Consider the following 24,130-nt stretch of genomic DNA (forward strand, 5'->3'; position numbering starts at 1 on the left):
AGTAGCGAGCAGCCAGCAGTTTGCTGAAAACTGGCGATGAGCTGGTGTGCCCGTGGGGTTTAATTTGGCACCAGCATTTGGTTGGCATACATTTCAGCAACTTTTGTCAGCTGGCCACACTGGTGCCCAGTCATTACAAAGTGAGCCTCGACTGCCCGCCCCGCTGTCTGATGATCCATTTCAATCACGACGACCACCTTTTGTTTTATATAGTGCCTTTCAGTTGGTGCACCACCATACAGTGTACTGAGTTGTCGCCATTTTGACTCCACTTCACTGTCTCGTTATTTTGGCGGTTGGTGCTTCCAAAGTCTCCAGAGGTGGCAGTTCTACCAAATCCCACCTGAGCTCTCCTCACCTGCAAGGTCCATTTCTGGGCGGAGTCCAGAACTCTGAATGGCCGACTCGAGAAGTGACGATGGGGCAGCGGGCCTAGAGGAGGCGGGGTCTAGGGGAGGGGCTTGCACCTGCTCATTTTCATTGAGAGAGCAGCGGGAGCAGAAGAGGTGTGTGGGAAGGTGGGGCTTGGTGATAGGAGGCGGGGCTTGCAGCAAATGCTTTTCATTTAACCCTTTGCATGCACTGCTTTTCACTCCACGCTGCCCTTTAGGGGTCTTTTCTGAGCCGATTCTGACACCCCTGTTTAGGTTCCCTGCATGTCGGACTTTTTACCCCAGACCCGCTTCCTTTATTTTATACCCTGTAATAGGTGTGTAAGGCCTGTGGAAAAGTGTTTGCCCCCCGGGTATCCCCTATTGTTGTCTGTCACAATGAATGGCTTCAGATCCTCAGAAGTAAAGCAAACCAGAATAAGCCGAGGACGCCTGCTTTATATGTTGAAGTTGTAAAGCTGCCCGCATTGCCCGTCAGTTCATCACTCAAACAGCCGACTGACGTTTATTGATAATCCGATCACACAAATCGACGGCGCAGATGAGGCCTGAACAAAGAAAATTCCAGAAGAGATGTTGGGGGGATGGGGAGCTGTTGAAACTTAGCAATTGGGGGAAAAGGGACACAGAGCGTCAAAATTCAAACTGGTGGGCCCCACCGGAGGAACATCAGACCTCCACTAAAACCTGGGGGGCTCTGTAATTTCACCAGAATGTCCTCCAGGAGAAACTCCTGACCTGAAGCTCAAGAACCACCGGGTTACGCAGCAGGACGATGAAACGGAACACGCGGGTCCCGACGTCGTAGCCCACCAGTGTGTGTGTGTGTGTCTCTGAGTGGGGCAGACGTTCATGGAGGGCAGGACGGCGTGTTTGTGCTAGTGTGACACGAGTCCTCTGCAGGCTGATTGTGACGTCACCCTCGACGCGGTCATTCATGTCACTCACAGCCCCTCCATTGTTGTCTTACCAGATGACGAATTAATGGCAGCCAGTGAAGTCCACTGAACCAACACGAGGGAGCTGCGAATGAAGACGACGGGAAGGCACTGGACAAGTGCGAGTGTACTGAGTGTTAACGTGTGCCGCGCGCCATCTGTTGGAAAGCATTGTGTATTGCACAGGGGCCTGTTTGTATCGACGCTAGCTCAATTAGAACAAAGTTACAATTGAAATAGTAAAAATTCAAATGAAGGTGACCCTTTGGTTCAACTTCTGAGTTTGGACAGAATGTTCAGCGTTGTCAACACGTGTGGAATGAATCGAGTAATGCGTGTGTGTGTGCGTGTGTGACTGTAGACAACGGCAAAATTAGAAATTTAAAACAAGTGAGAAACTGCAAATGAAAAAAATACAATTAAAAAGTGTAATTAAAATGTCAGACTTTGAACAAAATCAGGCCTACTCAGCGTTAACGCGTTGGGCGCGCCGTCTGTTAGAAAGCATTGTGGAATGCATGTGCCCAGCTAGTATGCGCATTGACGGTGGTCACAGTTTAGAAATTAAAAATGGAAAAGCTGCAATTCAAACTTTAGACTTTGAAATCGAGACAGCAGTGAGTTGACTGGAACTGATCGGGCATATTGAGTGTTCACCTGTTTGATGCGCCGTCTGTTGGAATGCACTGTGTGTGTATTGCTGATGTTTATGCCACCCGCAGTTTGACTGATGTTGACTTCGACTGGCATGTTGCACCTGCTGTGTCCGCATCCCTTGCTGTCCTTCTGACCCTCAGTCGCGATGTTCACGGCCCCCAAGACTCCTGCTAAAGCCACCGGTGACCCAAGCGTATTCAGGTTGTGGACACCGACATCCCAGATGTGCTCCAGTAGGGCACAGATACCCACATGAACTTCACTGATACCTGCTGGGCCCAGCTGGGGGTCCTCGGGCACCATGACTGTTCCTGCAGGAGTGCAGCCTCTTGGGAGCCCCAGAGTGCGGTGCTGTGTGTTTATAAACTGAGATGCCCCGCTGTTGCCCACCATGCTGGCACACCCCTGTGTCTTTGCTGTCTTACAATGTCAAAGCTTTGAAGGAACTGAAAACTGTGCTTAGTGCAGACCACCCGGTAAGTCGTGGCTCGTCTGCCCCTCAAAAAGGGATTGGGTGATGCAAAGCCACGCCCTCATCACAGGGAGGCCCCGCCCACCTGGCAGTGAATGGCTGGGATGGCGGCAGGGCGACGCCCCCCGCTGTATGGCTGTCATTTCTTTGTGCTTTGCTGAGAGTTAATCGCCTCTGTTTGGGTTTCAGGAGCCCACCACACTCACAGACGATGGTCTTCATGACTCTGCTCCATCAAAGTCCTTGACCAACCACAAAGAAGGCGCCGAGCACGACAGGTGAGTGGCATTCATGACGGCCGTCCACAGAGCAGACTGTGTTGTAAGGCACTATATACAGAAGAGCTTGTGGCTGGCGCTGGGGTCTGTGCTGTGACATTGGCGCGTCACTCATGGCCTCAGCGTTTATCTCCTCTCTTCCAGCACTCGGAGGCAGACGTCCATGGACTCTGGGCAGAGCGATGAAGAAGTAGACGAGTTGTCCCTCACCGATCACAAGGAGATCATGGCAAGGATTACGCTAAAGCAAGAGGTGACTAACAAATCCCAAATGCCCGCCACGGCCTCGGGGTCTCAAAGTGCCGGGTTTGGCTTGTTGTCACAAAGGGGGCTTTATCAGGTGTTCATTATGAGGGCCTCATCAGTGCCACTGACTGAATAGCAGAGACACCTCTGGGGGTCCAAGGCCATTAGACACTCTGGGCCTTCTATTGAACATGAATGTGCCAGCAGTCGTGGCAGCCCACCAGGAGAGGAGTTTGACTCGGCGGTGCTTGGTGGCCCCACTCGATGTTGACGTCCAGTTTTCTTAAATGCTCACCGTGGTGACTGCCTGCCTGCCAGTCAGTCCCGATGGCACCTCTGTCCTTGTGTGAGTGTGGTGGAGAGTTCTGATGGTTTGCCATCCGGGTGCCCCACACCGCTGACCTGCTGCCAATGGCTCCTTCTTTTTCAGAACGACGACGGGCCGGATGTGCGCGCCGGGTCAGGAGACATCCTGCTGGTCCACGCCACCCAGACGGACCGTAAGGGTATGTAAAGCTCGCCTCGCCGCGCCGCGCCTCGCTGCCGGTCACACTGGACGTATTTGAGGACTCATTTCTCGTGTTTCTTTGATTTCTTTTTCCTGGTGTCTCTCCAGACCTGGTGCTCTACTGTGAAGCCTTCCTCACGACTTACCGGACGTTCATTACGCCCGAGGAGCTGATTCTGAAGTTGCACCAGCGATATCCTTTTGGTTTGTCGTGTTAAGGCACAGTGACGCCTCAGCTCCTCTGAGAGCAAAGCTGGCATGAAACACACTGTGCCCACCAGTGCGACTTCAAGTGCCAGTCCGCTGGGGCGCCATGGTACTCCTCACGGGATAGTTGACGTCTGTCGTTGGCCTTGTGGAGCGTGAACTTCTTACATGTGACTGCTTTACTTAATATTCGTGTTTTAGAGAGTAACGGGCTCAGAGTACCCGCTGGTGCCCGGGCTCCTTAAATCTAAGCCCTCAGCCCGGCCTCCAAGTGCTCCAAAGTGGCCAGAAGCATCAGTGACCCAATTGTCACCTACTGTACATCCGTCTGTTAGCAAGCCGTGCCGAAGAGAGCCTTGGGGTGCCTTGTAAGCCGCGGTGCGTAGCGGGTGGAGACCCCGGCAGACAACTGAAGGGCGGGTTTACATTTGGTTAGGAAAGCGGCTGACGCCAATGAAGTAAGAAGAAGTCATGACCCCGATGAAGTACCTGCAGCTTTCATTTGGGAAATTTAAATTGATTTTCATAAAAACAACTTCTGATTGGTAATCTGCAACCCAGAAAACCCCCAGGTGCCACTTGGGCTCACAATCAGATAATAAAGAAGCAGCACTGACATTAATACGGTGGTGGTGGTCTGTTGGCACCTGCCCGTCACTGGAGCTTCTCACAGACTCTTAGGCCCACCACAGGAGCTTCGGACACTTGGGGGTCCTGCTCCTTTTTTTTTTGGCTCCTCCTCCAGCGTTTGTTCTTTTCATTCAACCAGGGTCTGTGGAGGGGTGGAGCTTGGGTGATAAACTGTGCTGATTGGTCGATCACAAGCACTGGCGCCATCCTCCAAACCTGTGAGGACTTTGGCGAGTTATTGATGAAGAGGAAGATGGAGCCGCCTCACTCTTCACAGCCTGCCTTGCCCCCTGGTGTGCCGCACCATGCAGCGCGGTCTTGTGTGGTGGGGGGTCCCGTGTGAATGCCCAGTCACGGCTCACTTCGCACCCCCTGCCACTCTTCTTTTCAAGTCACCTGATTTGCAGGTTGCAGTCCCCGTTGTGCAGTGGCAGCTCCACACACACGAGTGACCAGCAGGACGTCATTAATAGGGTGGGATGAAATGGCTCACCTTGTTCAAGTGGTCCTAGAAGGATCATGGGGGGGTACAGTATGTGTATGTAAGCAGATAGATGGATAGACAGAGTTAGGGAGAAAGGCGCTATATAGGAATGATCACCAGATAGGAGGAGGAGGACGGGCAAGTGGAGCGTTAATCCCTGAGGGGAGATTGTACTGATAGAGAAGTGAAAGGCGCTATATCAGAGGTCAGTAGTTGGCAGGATTACAGAGAGAGATATGAGAGGCGTTATATTGTTAGTTAGAGGAGGCGCAGTCAGAACTGACAGATGGAGACACTGACGTGAATATTAGAACAAAGCGCAGACCCCAACACACACCTGGCGTGGGCAGTCGTCCGATAGCAGGCTGGTAGGTGGGCACGCGGTGCTGCAGTCCACATTCGGACTGAGCGGTGTGTCCACAGACAGAAGGTGACACTTGTTGGTGCGAGTTTGTTCCTTCCAAAGTCCCCAACATCTGAGTGATTTGTCAGAGAGTGTTGGTGAAGGACGAGGTGACTTGTCTGCCAGGCCAGCGGTTCTTATCGATGGCAGGTTGCCGCCGTTGGGTTGCGTACGGTTTGGCGAAGTGTCTTGTGCTTCAGTGATTGACGTGGCTCCTCCGTGACAGGCAGTGGCGTTTCTCCAAGGGGGTCCGTGGGGTGCTTGTTGGAGACCATTCACCGAGGGGGACGCCGCCCGTCCTCTGACGACCACCATGGCCGAGTCTCAAAGACACGAAGAAGGACAAGATTGGGTTGTGAGGGACAAAGAGAAGTTGAAGAAGCCCTGGCCTTGTGAGTAAAGTGGGCCTGCGCTTCGGTTCAACCACCGTGTGCTCGTCGTCTTCACGGCGCTCGCTGCGCGTTCCTGTTCACCTCCAGTCCCCTTCACACCAAACAAACTGAAGTCGGCAGAAGCCGCGGAGACCAAATGGCAGGCAGCAGAATCACTGGGGTGGGCAGGCTGCTATGAAAGGAGCCCACGCTGAGCGCGGCGGGGGTCCCTGGCTTGGATTGTCTGGTAGGGTTGTGGAGAACTCCTTGGGTCTCGGGGCTCTCTTGGTTGCGATGGGGTCTGCTGTCCTCATCCTGTCACTTTCATTTTGGGCGGACTTTTGGCTCTGATTAGGTTGCGGTGACAGAAGGGATCCGACTCCTTTGGGCCCCTTGAGCGAGATCCTTAACCTGCGGTTGCTCCAGGGGTGCTCGCTGTACAAATAGCTGACCCTGTGCTCGGACCTCCAGAACTCCCGGTTGAGTTACTGCACGCGGTCATTGATGGATGGTGCCCAGTGACGCTCCAGATCAGGGGGTTGTGCATGGAGGGCATGACTCGTGTGCCCATCTGAGGCTGGCATCGGTGAAGACATGTGACCGCGTGCCAACAGTAAGAGGGACAGAGGTGCTTCTGTGTGAAGGTGGCACTCAATGGGACTGGCATGGGCAGGGTGGTTCTGCTGGCATCCTTTGGGGTCCTTAACTCCACTGCACATACACCAAGTTCTGCCACAGCTCCGACACGTTCAAGAAGCGCGTCAGTAAGAACACATTCTTCGTGCTCGTCCGAGTCGTCGATGAGCTCTGGTGAGTCTTCCTCCTCTTCCTCTTCTTCTTTTTGCTGCTCCGTTTTCTGTGTCCGTGTTACGTTGGTGGCTTTCCAAGGCTTCTCTTTATTGTTTGTCGTCCATGTAATCATGTCGGGGGACGTTTAGCTTGTGTCACAAAGTCCCAGAGGGTCACGGAGCTCATAGTGACGCTGTCCTCTCTGGTGCCCCCTGTCTCCAGCTTGGTGGAACTGACCGATGGCATCCTGCGCCTGCTCATGACGCTGGTCTTCCAGCTGCTGTGTAACGGTGAGCTGAGTCTCGCCAGGGTCCTGCGGAAGAACATCCTGGACAAAATGGATCAGAAGAAGCAGCTGAGGTACACCAACTCCCTGAAGCCCCTGTCGGCACGGGGTGTCGCCGCCCGGTAAGTAGGACCCCCCAGGTGGGCACATCTGAAGCCTGGCCTGCTTGGGAAACCAAAAGTGACCTCCTAGTTTTGTGTTGCAGGCCTGGCACGCTGCACGACTTCCGAAGCCACGAGATCGCAGATCAGCTGACCTTGCTGGACGCGGAGCTCTTCTACAAGATCGAGGTGACGGCAACTTTAGATGGGGGCGGGCGCACACAGGCTCCTCCCATTAAGTGTAACCTTTGCCCTTCGAGAATTGACGGCGACGACGCGGGTTCATCTCTGATTGCTTTATTAGCGATGTCTCGTAACAGGACTGGGCCTCCATGGCAGTCGGTGGCAAATCCTGAGATGTGATGTTTAAATACCGCGCCACGAGAACAGAGTGATGGGGGCTTAGGAGGATAGGATTGAGAAATGGGGGGCACGCTGGGGGTGGGGTGGGCTGTCGTCCCAAATGAAATGTATTTGTCGACATTCGATTGGCCGATTGTTCTGCCCGGGGCCAGATTGGAATCGGATAACGAGGGACGACTGGGAGTTTTGGGTGGCGTCTTTTTGAGGGGTCTGCTGCGCCTGAACTCACCGCTGCTGCTTTGTGTTGTTCCTGGCAGATTCCGGAGGTCTTACTGTGGGCTAAGGAGCAAAACGAGGAGAAGAGTCCCAATCTGACGCAGTTTACGGAGCACTTTAACAACATGTCCTACTGGTAAGGCCGCCTTTCTATATAGCGCCCCTCGCTTGACCACCGGACTGTGGCAGCCACCCAATTAAAAGGACAATTTAGTAGCTCATCCTACGTGTCCAGAAGTCCAGTCTGGGATCCTAGTGACATCGTCGTGACAAAATCGGGCGCCCTGCACGCCTACTGGCAGAAAAGAACGACCTTGTAGTGTTTGTCCTGCTGAAGTTTGACGAGTGACTGCTGTGCTCTGCCGCTTTGTGCCCCCCAGGGTCCGCTCGATTATCATTCAGCAGGAGAAGGCCCAGGACAGAGAGAAGCTGTTACTCAAGTTCATCAAGATCATGAAGGTGAGGGCGGGGCTGACGGGACGCTCGACGCTGGCTGTCCCTTGGACGACTTGTCACCTGTCTGTCACCTGTCTGTCTCTCTCTTTCTAGCACTTACGGAAGCTCAACAATTTCAACTCCTACTTGGCCATACTGTCCGCCTTGGACTCGGCGCCCATCCGCAGGCTCGAATGGCAGAAGCAGACCTCCGAGGTGGGTAGTTTGTCACTCATGATAGCCACATGGTGGGTGACGGTCGGGCTTCGTCTGCCTTGTCCAGTGTCTGTGATTCCGGCCCCCCCAAAAAACGGAATCCCTTAAAGAGCAGATTAGGGTGACCTCGTGTGTTGGGATGTCGTCTGGTCCTGCAGGAATCGCCTGAAAAATCAGGCCGCTTCACACCGACTGTTGGAGCAGACTGGCACGGCCCCCTCGGGGTCTCAGGACGGGCAGCAGAATCCCGAGTTACTGTACGGCACACATGCAGACTCTCTGCCAGGGGCATCCCCCCTCTGTCCATCATGGCACTCGCCACCATCTTCACCAGCCCAAGAGCTCACAATCCTTCTCTACGCGAGGGGCTCATCCCTTCCAGCTCTCCTGCACGTCTGACCTTTGGCTTACCAAATCCTGGTGGTCTCGGACATGTAGGCTGAGTGACATGTGCCTCCGTAGGGATTAACAAGACGGAAACGCTTCACACACACACACACAGCCCACCCTCTGTTACACCTCGAGCCCACCGCTTTACTTGAAGGACACGTTTGGTGTTTTCAAGCTGAACCTTCAGCATTAAGTTCAGATTGCGACTCGGGCGGGCCTGGCATTCTGCGGTGTTACCGTCACGTATGGTGGTCCGCTTTACACTCTGAAGCCCTAACACCACCGGGGACAGCATTGTGCTGCCATCTGGTGGATAAAAAAAACATCAAGCTGCAGTATTTTAACACTGAGAGGTAACTCATCAATATTCATGAGTGGGTGGAGCCTTCAGCCGGAACACAAAGGTGTGTAAACGGGAAGGCAGTTTTAGAACAAAGTGAACAATCAGATGACGGCGCTGACGATGTGACAACACGGGGTGGGCACACACAGCACCGCACTGCCAGCACATTCAGTCCTGTGAAGCTGAACCTGCTAGCAAAGTGATGGAAAGTGACGTCGGCCCCCAACACTCTGGTCACAGTGCAGCAGCCGTCAGTGTCGGGGACTCGTGGAAGTCACTAAGCCTCGTGCGGTGGCAGCCTACACCACCACAAGGGGTCATTCTACCCACTCATGTGACGTTGGGCTGTCACTTGACAGACGTGTGCTAAATGAGCAGCAGTACAGTGGTGACACTCGACAGACCCGTCCGGCTGTGTGTTTATGGTGACATTTTGCTGTTTACAGGTTTCTGTTACATTAAAAACAACAACATTTATTTATTTCTGTAACACATTTTCATACAAACAGTAACTGAAAGTGCTTTACATGTTAAAGAATAGAAGACACAGTGAGAAAATAAAATAAGTCAACGTTAATTAACATAAAATAAGAGTAAGGTGGTCAGAAAAAACAAAAAAATAAAATCTGCAGGGGGTCCGAGGCCACGAGACCACCCAGCCCCTCTGGACATTCTACCTCAGATAAATGATCAGCGCTCATTGGATTTAGGGATCTCACGGCCGGACCTGATGATGATGATGATGATGATGGTCACGTAGACTTGTGGCCTTCAGTCCCTCACTGTTGGAGCTTCATGATGCTTTGAGTAGGTGGAGGTGACGCAGGAAGAGGAAACAGAAGAGAGAGTTGGGGTCAGTAGGGAGTGTGGAGCCACCAGGAATAGTAAAGATGATGAGCTGGACACACAGAGGATCAGGATTGAGTTAAAGTGAAGTTAGGAGGCGGCCGTGTTGCAGTAAGGAGTTCTCAGCCGTGTGCTCCACCGTGTCAGCCATTCCAGATTTGAGGTGCCCAACAGCAGATGGCCGCCCGTCTGCCCGCCTCAGCACTTCTTGTAAGTTGAGCTCTTGGTATTCTAAGCAGACCCTCATTTGAAGATCTGAGGTTATGAGTTGGAATATAAGAAGTCAGACACTCCGAGATATAAGATGGAGCAGATGATTGAAGGCGCAGGATTTGAAAGTCAATTCTGAGTGACACAGGTGACACCGGTGACCAGTGTAGTGACATCAGGACTGGCGTGATGTGCTCAGATTCTCACAGCTCCATTCTGCACTCGTCGTCACTGCTCGATGTCTTTGGTGGTCCTGCGTCACAGTAATCTAGTCGACTGAAGACAAACACGGGAACTCATTTCTCAACGTCTTTCAGTGATATGAGAGCTCTGACGTTTGTTACGTTAAAAGTGAAAAATGCTGGCCTAGTGATCTGATTATTATGGGATTTCAAATTCAGGTCACAGTCCGCAGTTCCCCCCTAAGTGTTTTACCTCCGTCTTGACTTTTAATCCTTTATTTCTAATGACTCCATTATGTCCATTACTGCCAACCACAGTAGAGATTTCTGTTTTTTCTTTATTTAGTTTGAGAAGATTATAATTCATCTGTTCAGACACACAAGTCAGACATTGGGGTCTGTGACTCGAGAGAGTCGGGGTCATCAGGCGCTGTTGAGAGGTACAGCTGTGTGTCGTTGGCATAGCTGTGGTGGCTCACGTTGTGCCCGAGATAATCTGACCTAACGGAGGCATGTAAATCGAAAAGAGCAGCGGACCAGGACAGAGCCTTGTGGACCACCATATAGAATATCAGGGGTCTTTGAAGTCTTTGAATTCTCACAACTAACACAGCCAGGTGGGATTCAAACCAGTTTAAGACCCTGCCAGAGATGCCCACCCATTGACTAAGGCATGGAAGACGTTTTCTTCTTTGGCTCGTTTTTTATATTGTGCTCTAAAGTGATTTCTTTCTTTCTTTTTTTCTTTTTCTCTTCTTTGCTCTGCGCTGCCCCTCAGTGGGGGTCTCATTCTGGAGGATTCCTAAAATAGTGTGGCGGGTAAAGAGTAAACGCCATTTCAGGGGGAAGAAAATCATGCCATGTGTCGGGCACCTGTCTGTCTGTCTGTCTGTAAACAAATCTGAGCGGTAGGCAACATAGAGCTTGGTGTGGGGGGGCTTGTCGAGCAAAAAGGAAATGTGAACCCACACATCATGGCAGCCTTACAAACAGCCGAGCTGGCGGCGCCAAGCTGCCCCATAAATAAAGTGGCAGCAGTTGCCAAGTCTTTTTGGGACTCCTTTAATGTCCCTTTGCCTTATTTTTGAATTGTAAGAAATATTCAGAATCCATGGCTTCAAAATGCGGCTTCAGGCTGTTTATTCAGCAGGACAAGGTGACGGTCACCAGTCGTGTCACAGCAGAATTAGTGCAGCTGGGTGATCCAGACGGACCAGTCAAAGGCGAGGTCACGACGTCACCCTGCCACCGTCCCCTCCTGTCCTCTGACGTGTCATCTTGTGTCTTTGCAGGGCCTGGAGGAGTACTGCACCCTCATCGACAGCTCGTCTTCATTCCGCGCCTACCGGGCGGCGCTGGCCGAGGTGGAGCCGCCGTGCATCCCGTACCTGTGAGTTGAGCCGAGACCCCCTTTGTCAGTTTGGGTGGGGCTGTAAATGTTGGTACCCTTGCATTGTATTCAAATGCCACTCCATTCTTCTGGCTAAGTTTTGATATCCCAAAGTCATCCATACCTGCAATTGGATTCTGATCAGCGGCAGACCACCCAACCCACACTTCAGAAGGGGGCAAACGAAGCTAAGCCTGCTCAGGCCCGGCCAGTACTGGGGAAAGGTGTGGCTGTGGTCAGCAGGGGGCGCTCCCCTGGTGGTCTGTGTGTGGATGCCAAAGCCCCCCAGTGCTGAGACATCAAACTCTCTGGGTAGGGGGTACCCCGATGTCAGTCCCCCTAACTGCTTTATAAAAATAAAGGGTTCGTTGGCACAAATGCCCACAATACGGATGCTTAATGTCCACCTTGAGGTGTTCCTAGAACTTGATTGGGGGTCCGCCTGTGGCACATTTGGCACATTGAACTGACAGAACAGCGAGGCACACGTGGAGTGTGGCAGACTGACATCTTCTGGTGGGCACTCAAGGGAGGGGAAAAGCCTGCAAAGACCCCCAGAGCTGATGCTTCTCACACCATGGAGCCCGTGGCTAAAGGCGCCCCCCAGTGGGGGGGTGGCCAGAATTGTTCATAATGGCATCCAGCTTTGTCCCTGCAGAGGGTCCCATTGTGTGGTGGTGTGGTTCTTCTGAACTTGGGGGACTTTCCCCTGGGGACCACCACATACAATGCCACACTGCCTACCAGGGGCTGGTAATGCATCTCCAACAGGCAACTGCACACAGCGGCGGGCCCGAGGGTCCTCACAATGTCCAGTCTGCTGTGGCCCTTCATACAGAGTGACATTTAGTAATGGAGGTCGTCACCTGTGAGTTGGGGGCTGCCGTGCCAATCACACGGTGTATAACGGTGTCAGTGGAGGACGTAAGGACGCCACCCACCAGACAAAGTGTTCTCTTTCAGGTTGGCTCACGTTACGATTTCCTGTGCGTATGTGGACCCTCGTTGACTGGCACCGCCCCACTACCAGCGACTCGTCTCTGATGTCACTTGGTGGGCCCAGTGCTGCCCCCCTGTGGTCGAGCTGCTCCGTGACAATTGCAAGTTGAGTTTGATTCTCCTTCGCATGTTTCCTCGCATTTCATTGACGTCTCTAAGTGGACTTCATTTCTTTGAAGTTGAACCGCAGACACACACGCTGGCGCTGTGGGCACCCCACACCAAGAGAGGGATGGCGACTATCTGCTGACAGCGGGCACTCGTGAGATGGTCAGCTGACATTGGGGACTCCTAAGCCCTGAGTCACTTCACCTGAACTGGGAAAATGACACCAGTGTCACCAGGTGTACCTCGAGTGGCCTTGGTTAAAGTAAATGTGATCTGGGCGGGTGGGCACACGACTGGCTCAGGGTGGTCCGACATGGAGGGGGAAACCACAGACCTTCAACTGGACGTCAGGAGGGAGGGGCTGTCTGGAGGGGCTCCCGTGGCACAAACCGAAGATCATTTTAATCCTGCTGTGTCTGTAAAGTCCAGAGTGCCCATGCCAACCCCTGTCCACTGGTGGAAGTGCTGACAATGGGCACGAACATCAGTGCCGGACCTTACATTGGTAGAACGTGGTCGCCTGGTCCAATGAATGCCATATTCTGTGGCATCATGTGGACAGCTGAGTACCAGGGGATAAGATGGCACCAGCATGCACTGTGGCAAAACAAGCCGGTGGTGGGAGTGTGATGGTTTGGGTGATGTGATGTTGGCATTCATGTGGACGCTAATTTGACGTGTGCCACCCACCAAAACATCACTGCACAGCAAGACCACCCGTTCATGACAGTGGAGTGCCCTGGCATCAGCAGGGTGAAGTACCCGGCCACACTGCTCGAGGAGTGTGATGAAGAGGCCAGTGTGGCCCCCCAGACCTCCAGCCAGTCCAGCATCTAAGGGACGTGTTGGAGTCACAAGTTGGACCACAGGAGACAGCAGCAGGTGGTCCTCACGTTGCGTCTCCTCCTCACAGGACCCTCGCTAATGCAGTGACGCTTCTCTTGTCTCGGGTAACTTGGTGGCTTTTACTTGTCTAGGTGGTCCGTCACCCTTCCACTTGTGTAGATTTTTGAAGACCCTCTTCCTCCTCGGGTCCCCAGTAGATGAAGTGGATGTCTTAATGTCACCTTTCAGATCTCGACGCCAGCTGTTTAAATGTCCCTCGGCCTGTCACTGCTGACTCGCCGTCTGGATTGGTGACCGTAAGCGGGTTGGGAGGAGGCGTCCCCTCCGTCCCCCCAAAGCTCTGACACCATTGGCTGTTTTTCTTTCTTTCTTTCTTTCTTTCTTCCATGACGTTGCCTTTTCTCTCCTCCCAGGGGTCTCATCCTGCAGGACTTGACGTTTGTCCACTTGGGGAACCCCGACTTCATTGACGGGAAGGTGAACTTCTCCAAACGGTGGCAGCAGTTCAACATCTTGGACAGCATGAGGCGCTTTCAGCAAACGTGAGTCTTGGGGGGTTTGGCCGGTGGTTTGGGGGGGATGCGCCAAGGCAGCCAGTTGAGAAAACAAAATGGCCACCCTTTGGTGACGTCGCTGTGCCTTCATCAGCTGGAGCTGGCCAGTGGGTGACCACGAGGGCAGCGAAGGTGAGCGTCATCCGTAGCGGGCGAGGGGCAAACCCAGGAGCCCAGATGTTTAATAATAGAGCGCCGCGTCAACTGCCACACCAGTTAGCTCCTCTGTGACGTACCCGCAGTCTCGGGTGCTGCCACCTGTGGCACGACCTCTGGGGGCGCATTGCAGTGGTGGTGTGCATCTCATTCTAGGACGGCCAACATTGACATCCATGAACTCAGGACGCTTGTCACCTCCGTCCTCCATGAAAATCTGACATTGAAACTTGTCCGCCATGGCAGGCACAGCACGTGACGAGTGACGGGAGAGAAGTAACTCTTGCTGGGTGGAGGTGACCTGCCTGAGGCCTGAGTGCCTACTGCGGACTTCAGCTGTGATCTTAAAATGAGACCTCCTGGACTGGGGGGGCCTTCAGACCTTGACTGGTGCCATTTAGGAGAAATTGGGTGGGTAGGATTGGCGTGCGTGTTGCCCAGACTCATCAGTTAGAGTGTCGCCACTGTACAGGACGTCTCTCACTGGCACAGTATATGGCGTCACTGTCCACTCAGTGCTGGTTGAAGCCCCTGTAGAGCCTCAGGTGGTGCCCACAATGCATGCCCCCTAAATGTCATAAACGATATCCCTCTGTGTCTGGAGGCATGGCACCCCTTGTAAGAAGGTGCCCTGGGAGGTTACTTGTCCCAAATAATGGATTGAGCAGCTCTGTGCCTGTTCCGATGTTTGCCAGGCCGGCCGAGTGCCAATCAGCATGCCTTTGAGGGCACAGGGCTGAGATCTTCCGGTTGAGGTGGTCACACCAGGCCAGGACTTGGTGGTGGCTTCGCCATTAGTGAGACCCTGAGTGACAGCGTGGGCCCTACGATGATCTCCTTTGGCTTATTAGATGGTTGGGTTTGCACCTTTGCCAGTGTCCTGTCCTCCCAAAGTCACATTTCTGCCACATGATTCAGTATGCTGTGGAGCCCCCCGAGCTACTCGGGACCCTGTCCACTATGCAGGTGGTCTGTTATCCAGGGCACCCTGGCACCCTCCTGCAGCATTTTGGGCTTCACTTGATGTCCCGTTGAAGATCCACACCCTGCTGCCCTGCGCTTCTCCTGATGGCCGTCGGCTCTGCTGAGCACAACGGTGACCGCATTGTCCACCCCCAGTGCCAGCGGTCCAGACTGGGGCCTTCCCACTGTCTTCATAACGTGTGACGTCAGAGCCACCGGTCGAGGACCTGTTATGGGGTCACATGAGCTGAGTTTTGATTGGCTCCCCACAATTTGTGATGAAGAGCTTTGTGAGTGCAGGTGTCGTTTATTGCTGATTTCTGATTGGCTCAGGGAGGGGGTGGGCTACAACTCAACGTTTCTGACAGAATGGGTCTCCATGGAGACCAGCGGCGGACACAACAGCAAACGCTATTGAAACGTCAAGCGTAGAAACCCGTGTGGCGTAACCCACGTGTCTGTGAACTGAAGACTTCTGGGTAATCAGGGTCGTGCTTGAGCCAATGGATGAGCGCGAGAGGCGAGTCCTCACTTCGAAACCTCAGTGATGACCTGGTGGGCCCTGCTAAAGCCCCCCAGGGTTACTTGTGGGAGTGCAGCGCCTGTGACTACCACTAGGTGTCGGTTAGGACCGTTGATTGGTGGGAGAGTTTGGGATGAGATCCGCTTGGCACCACCCACCTTGGTGGGATTACTTTGGGTGGGCTGTTTATTTATTTATTTGTTGTTGTTGTCGTCCCGCAGGCGTTACGAACTGAAGCACAACGAAGACATCGTGTCCTTCTTCAACGACTTCAGTGACCACCTCGCCGAGGAGGCCCTCTGGGAACTCTCATTAAAGATCAAACCGCGCAACATCCCGAGGCGCAAGACGGAGCGCGAGGAGAAGACCTAGCTGGGCGGGGGAGGGTCAAACCGAATTCGATGGCAGCTACGAGATTCCAACCTCCTCTTTTTTTTGTGCTTTGTTTTCTTTTTGTTTCAAAATGGCACCCGAGACTTGGAAGTGGGAGGAGTCTCCGCTTTGAACCCGGGCCCGGCGTCGTGCTGCTGCTGCTGCTCCCGTTCTCTCCCGCCTCACACGCTTACCCCTTCAGCGGGGTCCTGAACTCGAGTACGAGGCGACGCTCAGAGACTTGCGGTGGACTGGAACCCCTCTTGTTTATATTATTATTTTTTTTTTGCGGATATTTTAAATTATTTTTTATTGTTTGTCGCTTATGGGGGACTCGGTGTGAAGTTTGGCTCACCTGACCCTTGACCCTCGGAAGCGGATGTGCCATATTGGTGAGGGGGTCGGCGCGTCTCCACACCCCCACATCGAGTGCGTAGTGCCTTTCATTTGTACCTCGGACCGCCATTGGAGTTCACGACGGAGCAGCTGAGGCGGCCGGCCCACCCACCCAGAAGCCCCGGAGACCACCGGTCTCTCCATCAGCAATAATGGATTACTGCTCCGGGGCCCCTTCTCGTTTTAGGCATCTTTGCACAAGAGACGCTGGCCAAGTCGGTGGGCGGCAGGGACGACTTGCTGCTGCTGCGGCTGCTTCTTCATCTTCTTCTTCTTCCTCCGTTTCTTTGGACGTTAAGAGCACTCGGACTATGCAGGTGAAAACCAAATGTCTGTGGAGGGCGATATGAGCAGGTGGGCACCGCGCTCGGAGTGGACTTTGAGCTTTCATGGGCCCACCTGGCCTCCCTCCTTTGATTACTGTGGTGGAGACCCAAAGGGACAATGAGGGGGACGCCGAGGGGGCCCACCAGCGCCACTGTCTTGTCGTGTGTATATTTGTGTATACTTGTCACTCGCCCGCTCGCGCTCTCTCTCTGTATAAAGGGACTGCTGTGTCCCCAAAAGAACAAACAGTCAAAGCCACGGTGGGCTCAGCTCGGGTGGGGTGGGTTTAGAGCTTATATTTGGAATCCTCGATTTCTGGGCAGGCCTACGATAGCAGAAAAGGGCTAAACGGCGAGTCCACTTTCATTCAGTGGGACGATCCCAGGACCAGATGGACCTCCACCTGGTCACACTCGAGGACTCCTGGGTGTCTTCATCTCCTCTGTTACAGTCAGTCCGCCAGCTCAAAGCCGATGCCACAGCGGGAGACGGAAGGGCCCACCGTATGGTCAGGTGGCAAGGTGGGCGGCCCAGTCTGTGTGGAGAAGGTGGAACGTGCCAACCAAAAAGGGCAAACCGACGACTGGATTCACGTGACATTTGTCAATTTTATTTTGGTGTCACCTCTCATGTGACGTTGCCACAAGCCCCCCCCCACTCCCCCCAGCCTGTGGCTGAGCTCATCTGCTTATTTTTGTAATGAACTGCTGGGGTGGTCCTGTGGTGTGACCCTGCACGGCCCCCCCGTGCCCACCGCCCTCAACTCTTACTGTAATCAGATCCACAACCCCCCTTCCCCCCCGCCTCAGTGTATGTTACTTTTGTATTTAAAAATTGAAATAAAGTCCTTTAACATTCTCATGTTTACAGTGCATGCAGCTGACTGCAAATTAAAGTGACAATCGAACTGAAACCCTGGTCTCCTGTCTGTCGTTCAACTCCCACCCTGGGGGCACAGCTATTACAGGTTTGAGGGGCATCATGGGACCGTGACCAGCTGATGGTGCCGGTGTGATTGACCAGCTGCCCGTCTCGTGTTCTCTGGCGTTTTATTTTCATGGCTCGTTACGTCATTTTATTGGGCGTTAGCTGGACTCCGGTCTGTGATAAATGAAGTGACATTGTGACGGGGTGGAGCTGCAGCTCGTAACACTTACAGGTTCCTTGCCCATTTGTTGTCTTTGTTGGCACACTGATAACGGGCACAGAATCACAAGTGGGTGATGCTCATGCGACTCATCCTCGGGTAATGAGTTCAGTTGGAACGCTCGCTGCCTGCTCCGTGCGAATCATTGTTAGAAATGAGCGTACGATCGTAGTGCAGACAGTTAGGGGTTAGGACCTCGCTGACAGTCCAACGTCTCAGCAGTGTTTTGGTTTTAATCTCGTTTACTTATTCCAGAAACGTCTTCTTTCGGCTGCTCCTGTTGGGGGTCACCAGAGCAGATCATCTTCTTCCATATCTTTCTGTCCTCGTCATCTTGTTCTGTCACACTCGTCACCTGCATGTCCTCTCTCACCACATCCATAAACCTCCTCTTAGGCCTTCCTCTTCTCTTCTCTTCTTACCTGGCAGCTCAATCCTTAGCACCCTTCTCTCATTATACCCCTCATCTCGCCTCTCCTCAAGTCCAAACCAACGCCATCTCGCCTCTGACTTTGTCTCCCGACTGTCCCACCGGAGCTGACCCTCTAATGTCCTCATCCTGTCCATCCTCGTCACACCCAATGCCAATCTTCACATCTTTAACTCTGCCACCTCCAGCTGTCTCCTGTGCCACCGTCTCCAGCCCATATAACACAGCTGGTCTCACTACCGTCCTGTAGACCTTCCCTGTCACTGTCACTGATACCCGTGTGTCACAAGTCACTCCTGTCACTCTTTTCCACTCTGCCTGCACTCTCTTCCACACTCCCCGTTACTCTGTACTGTTGATCCCAAGTATTTAAACTCATCCACCTTCATCAGTTCCACTCCCTCATCCTCACCACTCCACTGACCTCCCTCTCATTCACACACATGGATTCTGTCTTGGTGGTCCTACTGACCTTCATTCCTCTCCTCTCATATCTCAACCTCACCAGGGTCTCCTCAACCTGCAGATCACAATGTCATCAGCAGACATCACAGTCCACGGGGACTCCTGTCTAATCTCGTCTGTCAGCCTGTCCATCACCATTTTGGCTCAGAGCCGATCCCTGATGTAATCCCACCTCCGTCACTCCTACCGCAGACCTCACCATGGTCACACTGCCCTCGTTCATATCCTGTGCCACTCTCACGTACTTCTCTGCCACTCATGACTTCCTCATTCAATACCACAGCTCCTCTCAGTCACCCTGTCATATGCTCTCTGCTGGTCCACAAAGATGCAATGCAACTCCTTCTGGTCTTCTCTCTACTTCTCCATTAACATCCTCAGAGCAAACATCTCATCTGTGGTGGTCTTTCTTGGCATGAAACCATCCTGCTGCTCACTGATCATCACCTCAATTCCTATCTGATCTTCCACTACTCTTTCCCATAACTTCATACTGTGGCTCATCAGTTTTATCCCCCTGTAGTTACTGCAGTTCTGCACATCCCCCTTATTCTTAAATATCGGCCCACCAGTCCACTTCTTCTCCACTCCTCATCATCCTCTCACTTTCCAAGATTCCATTAAACAATCTGGTTAAAAACTCCATTGCCATCTCTCCTAAACACCTCCATGATTCCACAGGTATGTCATCTGGACCAACGACCTTTCCATTCTTCATCCTCTTCATCGCTGTCCTTACTTCCTCCTTGCTAATCCGTTGCACTTCCTGATTCACTATCTCCACATCATCCAACCTCTTCTCTCTCTCGTTCTCTTCATTCATCAGCCTCTCAAAGTCCTCTTTCCATCTGCTCCACACCATCTCCTCACTGGTTTCCATCTTTATCTTTTATCACCCTAACCTGCTGCTCATCTTTCCCAGCTCGGCCCCCCCGCTGTAGCCCACCGGTCCTTTTCTCCCTCCTTAGTGTCCAGCCTCTCATACAACTCATCATACGCCTTTTCTTTAGCCTTCACCTCTCTCTTCACCTTGCACCTTATCTCCTTGTACCCTTGTCTACTTTCTGCATCTCTCTGACTATCTCACTTCATCTTCACCATCCTCTTCCTCTGTATACTCTCCTGTATTTCCTCATTCCACCACCAGGTTTCCTTTTCCTCCTTCCTCTCTCCAGATGTCACGTCAAGCCCCCTTCTTGCTGTCACCCTTACTACATCTGCTGTAGTTGCCCAACTGTCTGGTGACTCTTCAGTGCCACCCAGTGCCAGTCTCACCTCCTCCCTAAACTCCACCTTGCAGTCTTCCTTATTCAACTTCCACCATTTGATCCTTGGCTCTGCCCTCACTCTCTTCCTCTTCTTGATCTCCAACTGTCCTCCTACAGACCACCATCCCATGCTGTCTAACTTCACTTTCCCCTGCCAGCACTTTGCAGTCTTCAGTCTCCTTCAGATTGACTCTTCTTCATAGGATGTCATCTACCTGTGGGCATCTTCCTCCACTCTTGTACGTCACCCTGTGCTCCTCCCTCTCCTTAAAATACGTATTCACCACAGCCATGTCCATCCTTTAGACATAATCCACTATCCTCTGACCTTCTTCATTCCTCTCCTTGACACCACACCTACCCATCACCTCCTCGTCTTCACCAACATGTCCATTGTAATCCGCTCCAATCAGGTTCATCACTTCATCCAACTCACTCCAGAGATCTTCAACTTGTGGTGCATCTGCACTAACATCATTCATCATCACACCTTCATCATCCTCACTCTGCCTGACACTCTTTTCACCTCCAAACACTCTTGACGTGCTGTTCCTTCAGATTCACTGCTACTCCATTTCTCCTCCCATCCACACCATGATAGACCAGTTTGAGCCCCCCTCTGGTCCTCCTGGCCTTACTCCCCTTCTGTTTAGTCTCACAATATATCAACCTTCCTCCTCTCCATCATCTCTGCCAACTCTCTCCCCTTACCAGTCACACTGCCCACATTCACAGTTCCTACCCTCAGTGCCGCTCTCTTCACCTTCCTCCTGTCTGCCAACACGTCTCTCCCTCCTCTTCTTCTCCGACCAACAGTAGCCCAATTTCTGCCAGCACCCTGCTGGCTAACAGTACTGGTGGCGGTTGTTGTTAACGCGGTGCTCGACCGATCCGCTATGGACATTCGTATTGTTGTGCACATGTTGATTTGTCCAAAACGGGTGTGACACCAGAATATAAATGTGCCGTCACTTCACTGTACTTGTTTGACGACGACTTCCATGCAGTTTGAACTCAACACAGGCGAGACTCCTGATTCGGCCATCTTAAACACGATGACAACACCACGGAGGACATGCGGGCGCCGCAGCACTCGACCCATTGAGCTCCTTCATTCTCGTTCACTAATCGATTCTTATGATTCACGGGAAAGAGTCGTTCAAAATTAACACATTTTTCATGAGCCGCACTGCATTAACATGTGTCACACTTTCCATTCCAACAGCTGGCGCACACAACTCACTCCATAACCTCATCAAAAAATTGCTGCTAAAAAGAAAGAATGAAGGGAAATAAATGAAATCAGACAAGTGAAGTGCTGGAGCCCACACCTGGTGGTCTGACCATTGGGGGTCTTGAGCAGTGTGTCCCGTGTTACTCCTTCATTTTCTGCCTTTTTATATTTAAATATTTCCTTCATTAAGTCACTTGTGCTGGAAACTCAACTGCAGCACTGCTGATGTTTGCATTGGGCCATCAGTTGGAATGGAAAAAAAAAAAATGACCCCATGTGGTTAACGCAAGAGTGACATCAAAGGGACAAGGCCGTCACGTGACTGTCGGAGCGCCGCTGGGTCCTTCGCATGTTTCCAGGTGGGCTCACACTTCCCTGCGCCACTCACGGTTTTCATTTGCTGACACACTGCTGTGAAAAAGTGTTTGCCCCCGTTCGTAACCTCGTACCTTCTGACAAAATGAGACTTGAGAGAACGGCACTGCCGTTTGTGGAGCGCGATTTCTTTGATTAAAGGCACCAGTGTGAAAAAGTCACTGCCCCCCCAAAGCAGTAATAATCCCACCTCAAGGCTTCCCAGAATTTCTTTAATTCTTACCCGTGTGCCCGAGCTGCTCATCTCGAGTCCTCGTCACTCAGTTGTCACTTCAGGTCACCTGCGATTCCTGGTCACGTCCACCGTTACTTCAGTACTGGCAGGTCTTCCTCAGCCTCCTCACACTCACAGATGAGGCCCTGTGTCCGACTGTAGCTTTCATGTCCTTACCGTCCAATAGCAGACAGTGTTTGACTCGGCCGCCATTACTCCACAGGCCTTGGCGGTCAGCCCGGCGTTCCTCTTATCATCTTGCTCCTCTGCCATTTTTCCTCCAGCTGGAGTCCTGAATCCTGCTCACCGAGGCCTGCTGATCTTCTTGAAGGACTTGGCCCTGTGCCCTTGGGGTCAGCGTGGCAGGCCAGGCGTTGCTCTGAAGATCCCAGACGGATGGCGCTGTCCTTCACTTTGTCACCTTTTTCAAGCTGAGGGACAGAGAGTGCACAGGGCTGGCCTTCCTTGTTCAGTCCGTCGAGTTGAAGGAGCCACCTAGTAATGGTGCTGTGCGTCCAGGCAGGCTCTCTTATCTCATGACACTTACTGGATGCTCGAGCGCCGACGCCATTCTTGGTTAAAACAAATACAGAAATAAGACAGAAATATTTTTTCACAGCACCGTTTCTGATCAGGTGGACGCGGTCCATGAGGTGGTCCTCCATGGGTGAACTTTTAATAATAATAATAAGCACTCAAGGACACCAAACAAACAATAAATAATGATTAAAAAAAAAAAACTTAAAAACATCAGCTAAAAATCTAAAAAGATAAAACCAATCAAATCGTAAAGAAAAAGCCACTTTGCACAGAAGGGTTTGAGGTTTCCATTTCCATTCTGCATTTCTACGCCCAGAGCTGAGACGGGCGAGATGGACGCTCAGGGAGGAAGAGGAGGAGGGAATGGCAACATGAAGAAGGGCGGAGGTTACCAGTGGCCTTACAAAATCAATTTGAAACTCAAGATGGTGACTAGATGGGGGTCCGAGTGACGACGGGGGCAGCAGGAGGAGGAGTCCAGTCGAGAAGTGACAAGGCAGGCGGGTGACGATATTAATGTGAGATTAGAAACCTCGAGGACCATCAAGGGTGACACTCGGACCCTTTAAACAAACGACTTCTCAATGACAAGTGAAAGATCATCGACTGCAGCGCGGCGGGAGGAGGAATCCAGCAGGAGACGAACGGACCGACGACCTCCGGCACAGCCGACTGCTTCCCTCTGATTGGGACTTTCCTCTTCGGCTTGAGCCGCTTTTGGGAGCGACGCGTTTGGCGCCAATGGAGTTTCCAAGAAAATCACCAAGTGGTCCAAGCAGGAGGCGAGTGGCAGGGAGGGAGGAACACGTCAGGATTTGTGTGCGGCCGAGTAGACGGACGCCGTGCTCAGGGTGCGGTGTGGTGCGGTGTTGTGTGGTGTGGTGCGGCGCTGCTTTTCTTCACTTGGTTTGCCTCCACTTGTGTATGAAGTTTCTTCTCACGTTTCATTTTGCTACACTTTCTTTTTCAGTTTTCATGGCTGCCCGAGGATCACTGCGAGTGCCAGGAGCCGATGAAATAGTTAAAGCAAGCAAACGACGGGAGAGCCAAACCACGAGTCGTGAGCAGAAACAGCCGGCCTACCGCGACGCCCACGCGCTGTAAGACCAAAGGGCTACGGCGGATCAAGCGCAGTCCTGGCATGAAATGCGTCCTCGTTGTTATCACGTTTTGGATTTGCGCTTTTTTTGACTCGTCTGTCACGTTTTCTTTGGTTTGCGTCACTGATTTACAATTTTGAGTTACGGAGAATTAAAGTTTAGCTCCGACTCTCAATTTGGTTAATGTTACCAGATTCACTTTTCTGCCTTTTCGTTTCATGGCGGTGGAGTGCAGCCTGTGCCGTCATACTTGACATGGGATAAAAATTCAACCCGACCTCCCGTCACGGTCCAAGTTTACGGATGCAATCCTAAAGAAAACTTCTTAAACGATTCTTCTCACTTTGATCTTCTCGTTCAACAGGCCCGCTTCTTTGACTTTCCACTTTTGATCTTTGCTTTGGTGTTCATCTCCGTCTCTTCTCCTTGTCCGCTTTTTCTGCTGCTCGTTTTTCAGACGGCACTAACTCCACACGTAGAATGACGCGGTGGAAGGCAAAGTGCAGACCAAATAATCAGAGCACATCACTGACAACACAAACGAGATGTTTCTGCTTTAGCCTTCATTAAAGAATATTCAGCATACAAACCCACAGTCGGGGTCTTGTAGGAGACCTAATCCCAAGTAAGTTGGAGTCGGAGGCTCTGCCACCAACGTCCTGAGACCACGCGACGCCTTCGACGGCACATAAGCAGGTGCTCAGAATGTTTATGTGCTTTGGACTTCCTGGTGAGTGCTCATTGGCTGTCAGCCCTCACC

At 52.3% G+C, this 24,130-nt stretch overlaps 1 protein-coding gene across 6 annotated transcripts in view; it reads left to right on the forward strand.

Moving 5' to 3' along the window:
- LOC120535056 (rap guanine nucleotide exchange factor 1-like) overlaps positions 1-17,510 on the forward strand; it is a 93,969-nt gene extending 76,459 nt beyond the window's left edge. For all 6 annotated transcript variants that reach the window (XM_039762578.1, XM_039762577.1, XM_039762579.1 and 3 more), the window contains 13 exons: positions 2,649-2,737; positions 2,882-2,990; positions 3,414-3,489; positions 3,600-3,684; positions 6,304-6,396; positions 6,598-6,783; positions 6,867-6,951; positions 7,383-7,477; positions 7,722-7,800; positions 7,891-7,992; positions 11,256-11,353; positions 13,720-13,848; positions 15,724-17,510. In XM_039762578.1, coding sequence (XP_039618512.1) covers positions 2,649-2,737; positions 2,882-2,990; positions 3,414-3,489; positions 3,600-3,684; positions 6,304-6,396; positions 6,598-6,783; positions 6,867-6,951; positions 7,383-7,477; positions 7,722-7,800; positions 7,891-7,992; positions 11,256-11,353; positions 13,720-13,848; positions 15,724-15,874 — 1,377 coding nt within the window. In that variant the 3' untranslated portion in view covers positions 15,875-17,510. The remainder of the gene's footprint in view (positions 1-2,648; positions 2,738-2,881; positions 2,991-3,413; positions 3,490-3,599; positions 3,685-6,303; positions 6,397-6,597; positions 6,784-6,866; positions 6,952-7,382; positions 7,478-7,721; positions 7,801-7,890; positions 7,993-11,255; positions 11,354-13,719; positions 13,849-15,723) is intronic.
- Positions 17,511-24,130: the final 6,620 nt, after the last annotated feature.

Source organism: Polypterus senegalus, chromosome 9 (assembly GCF_016835505.1).
Source record: "Polypterus senegalus isolate Bchr_013 chromosome 9, ASM1683550v1, whole genome shotgun sequence".
NCBI lineage: Eukaryota > Metazoa > Chordata > Cladistia > Polypteriformes > Polypteridae > Polypterus > Polypterus senegalus.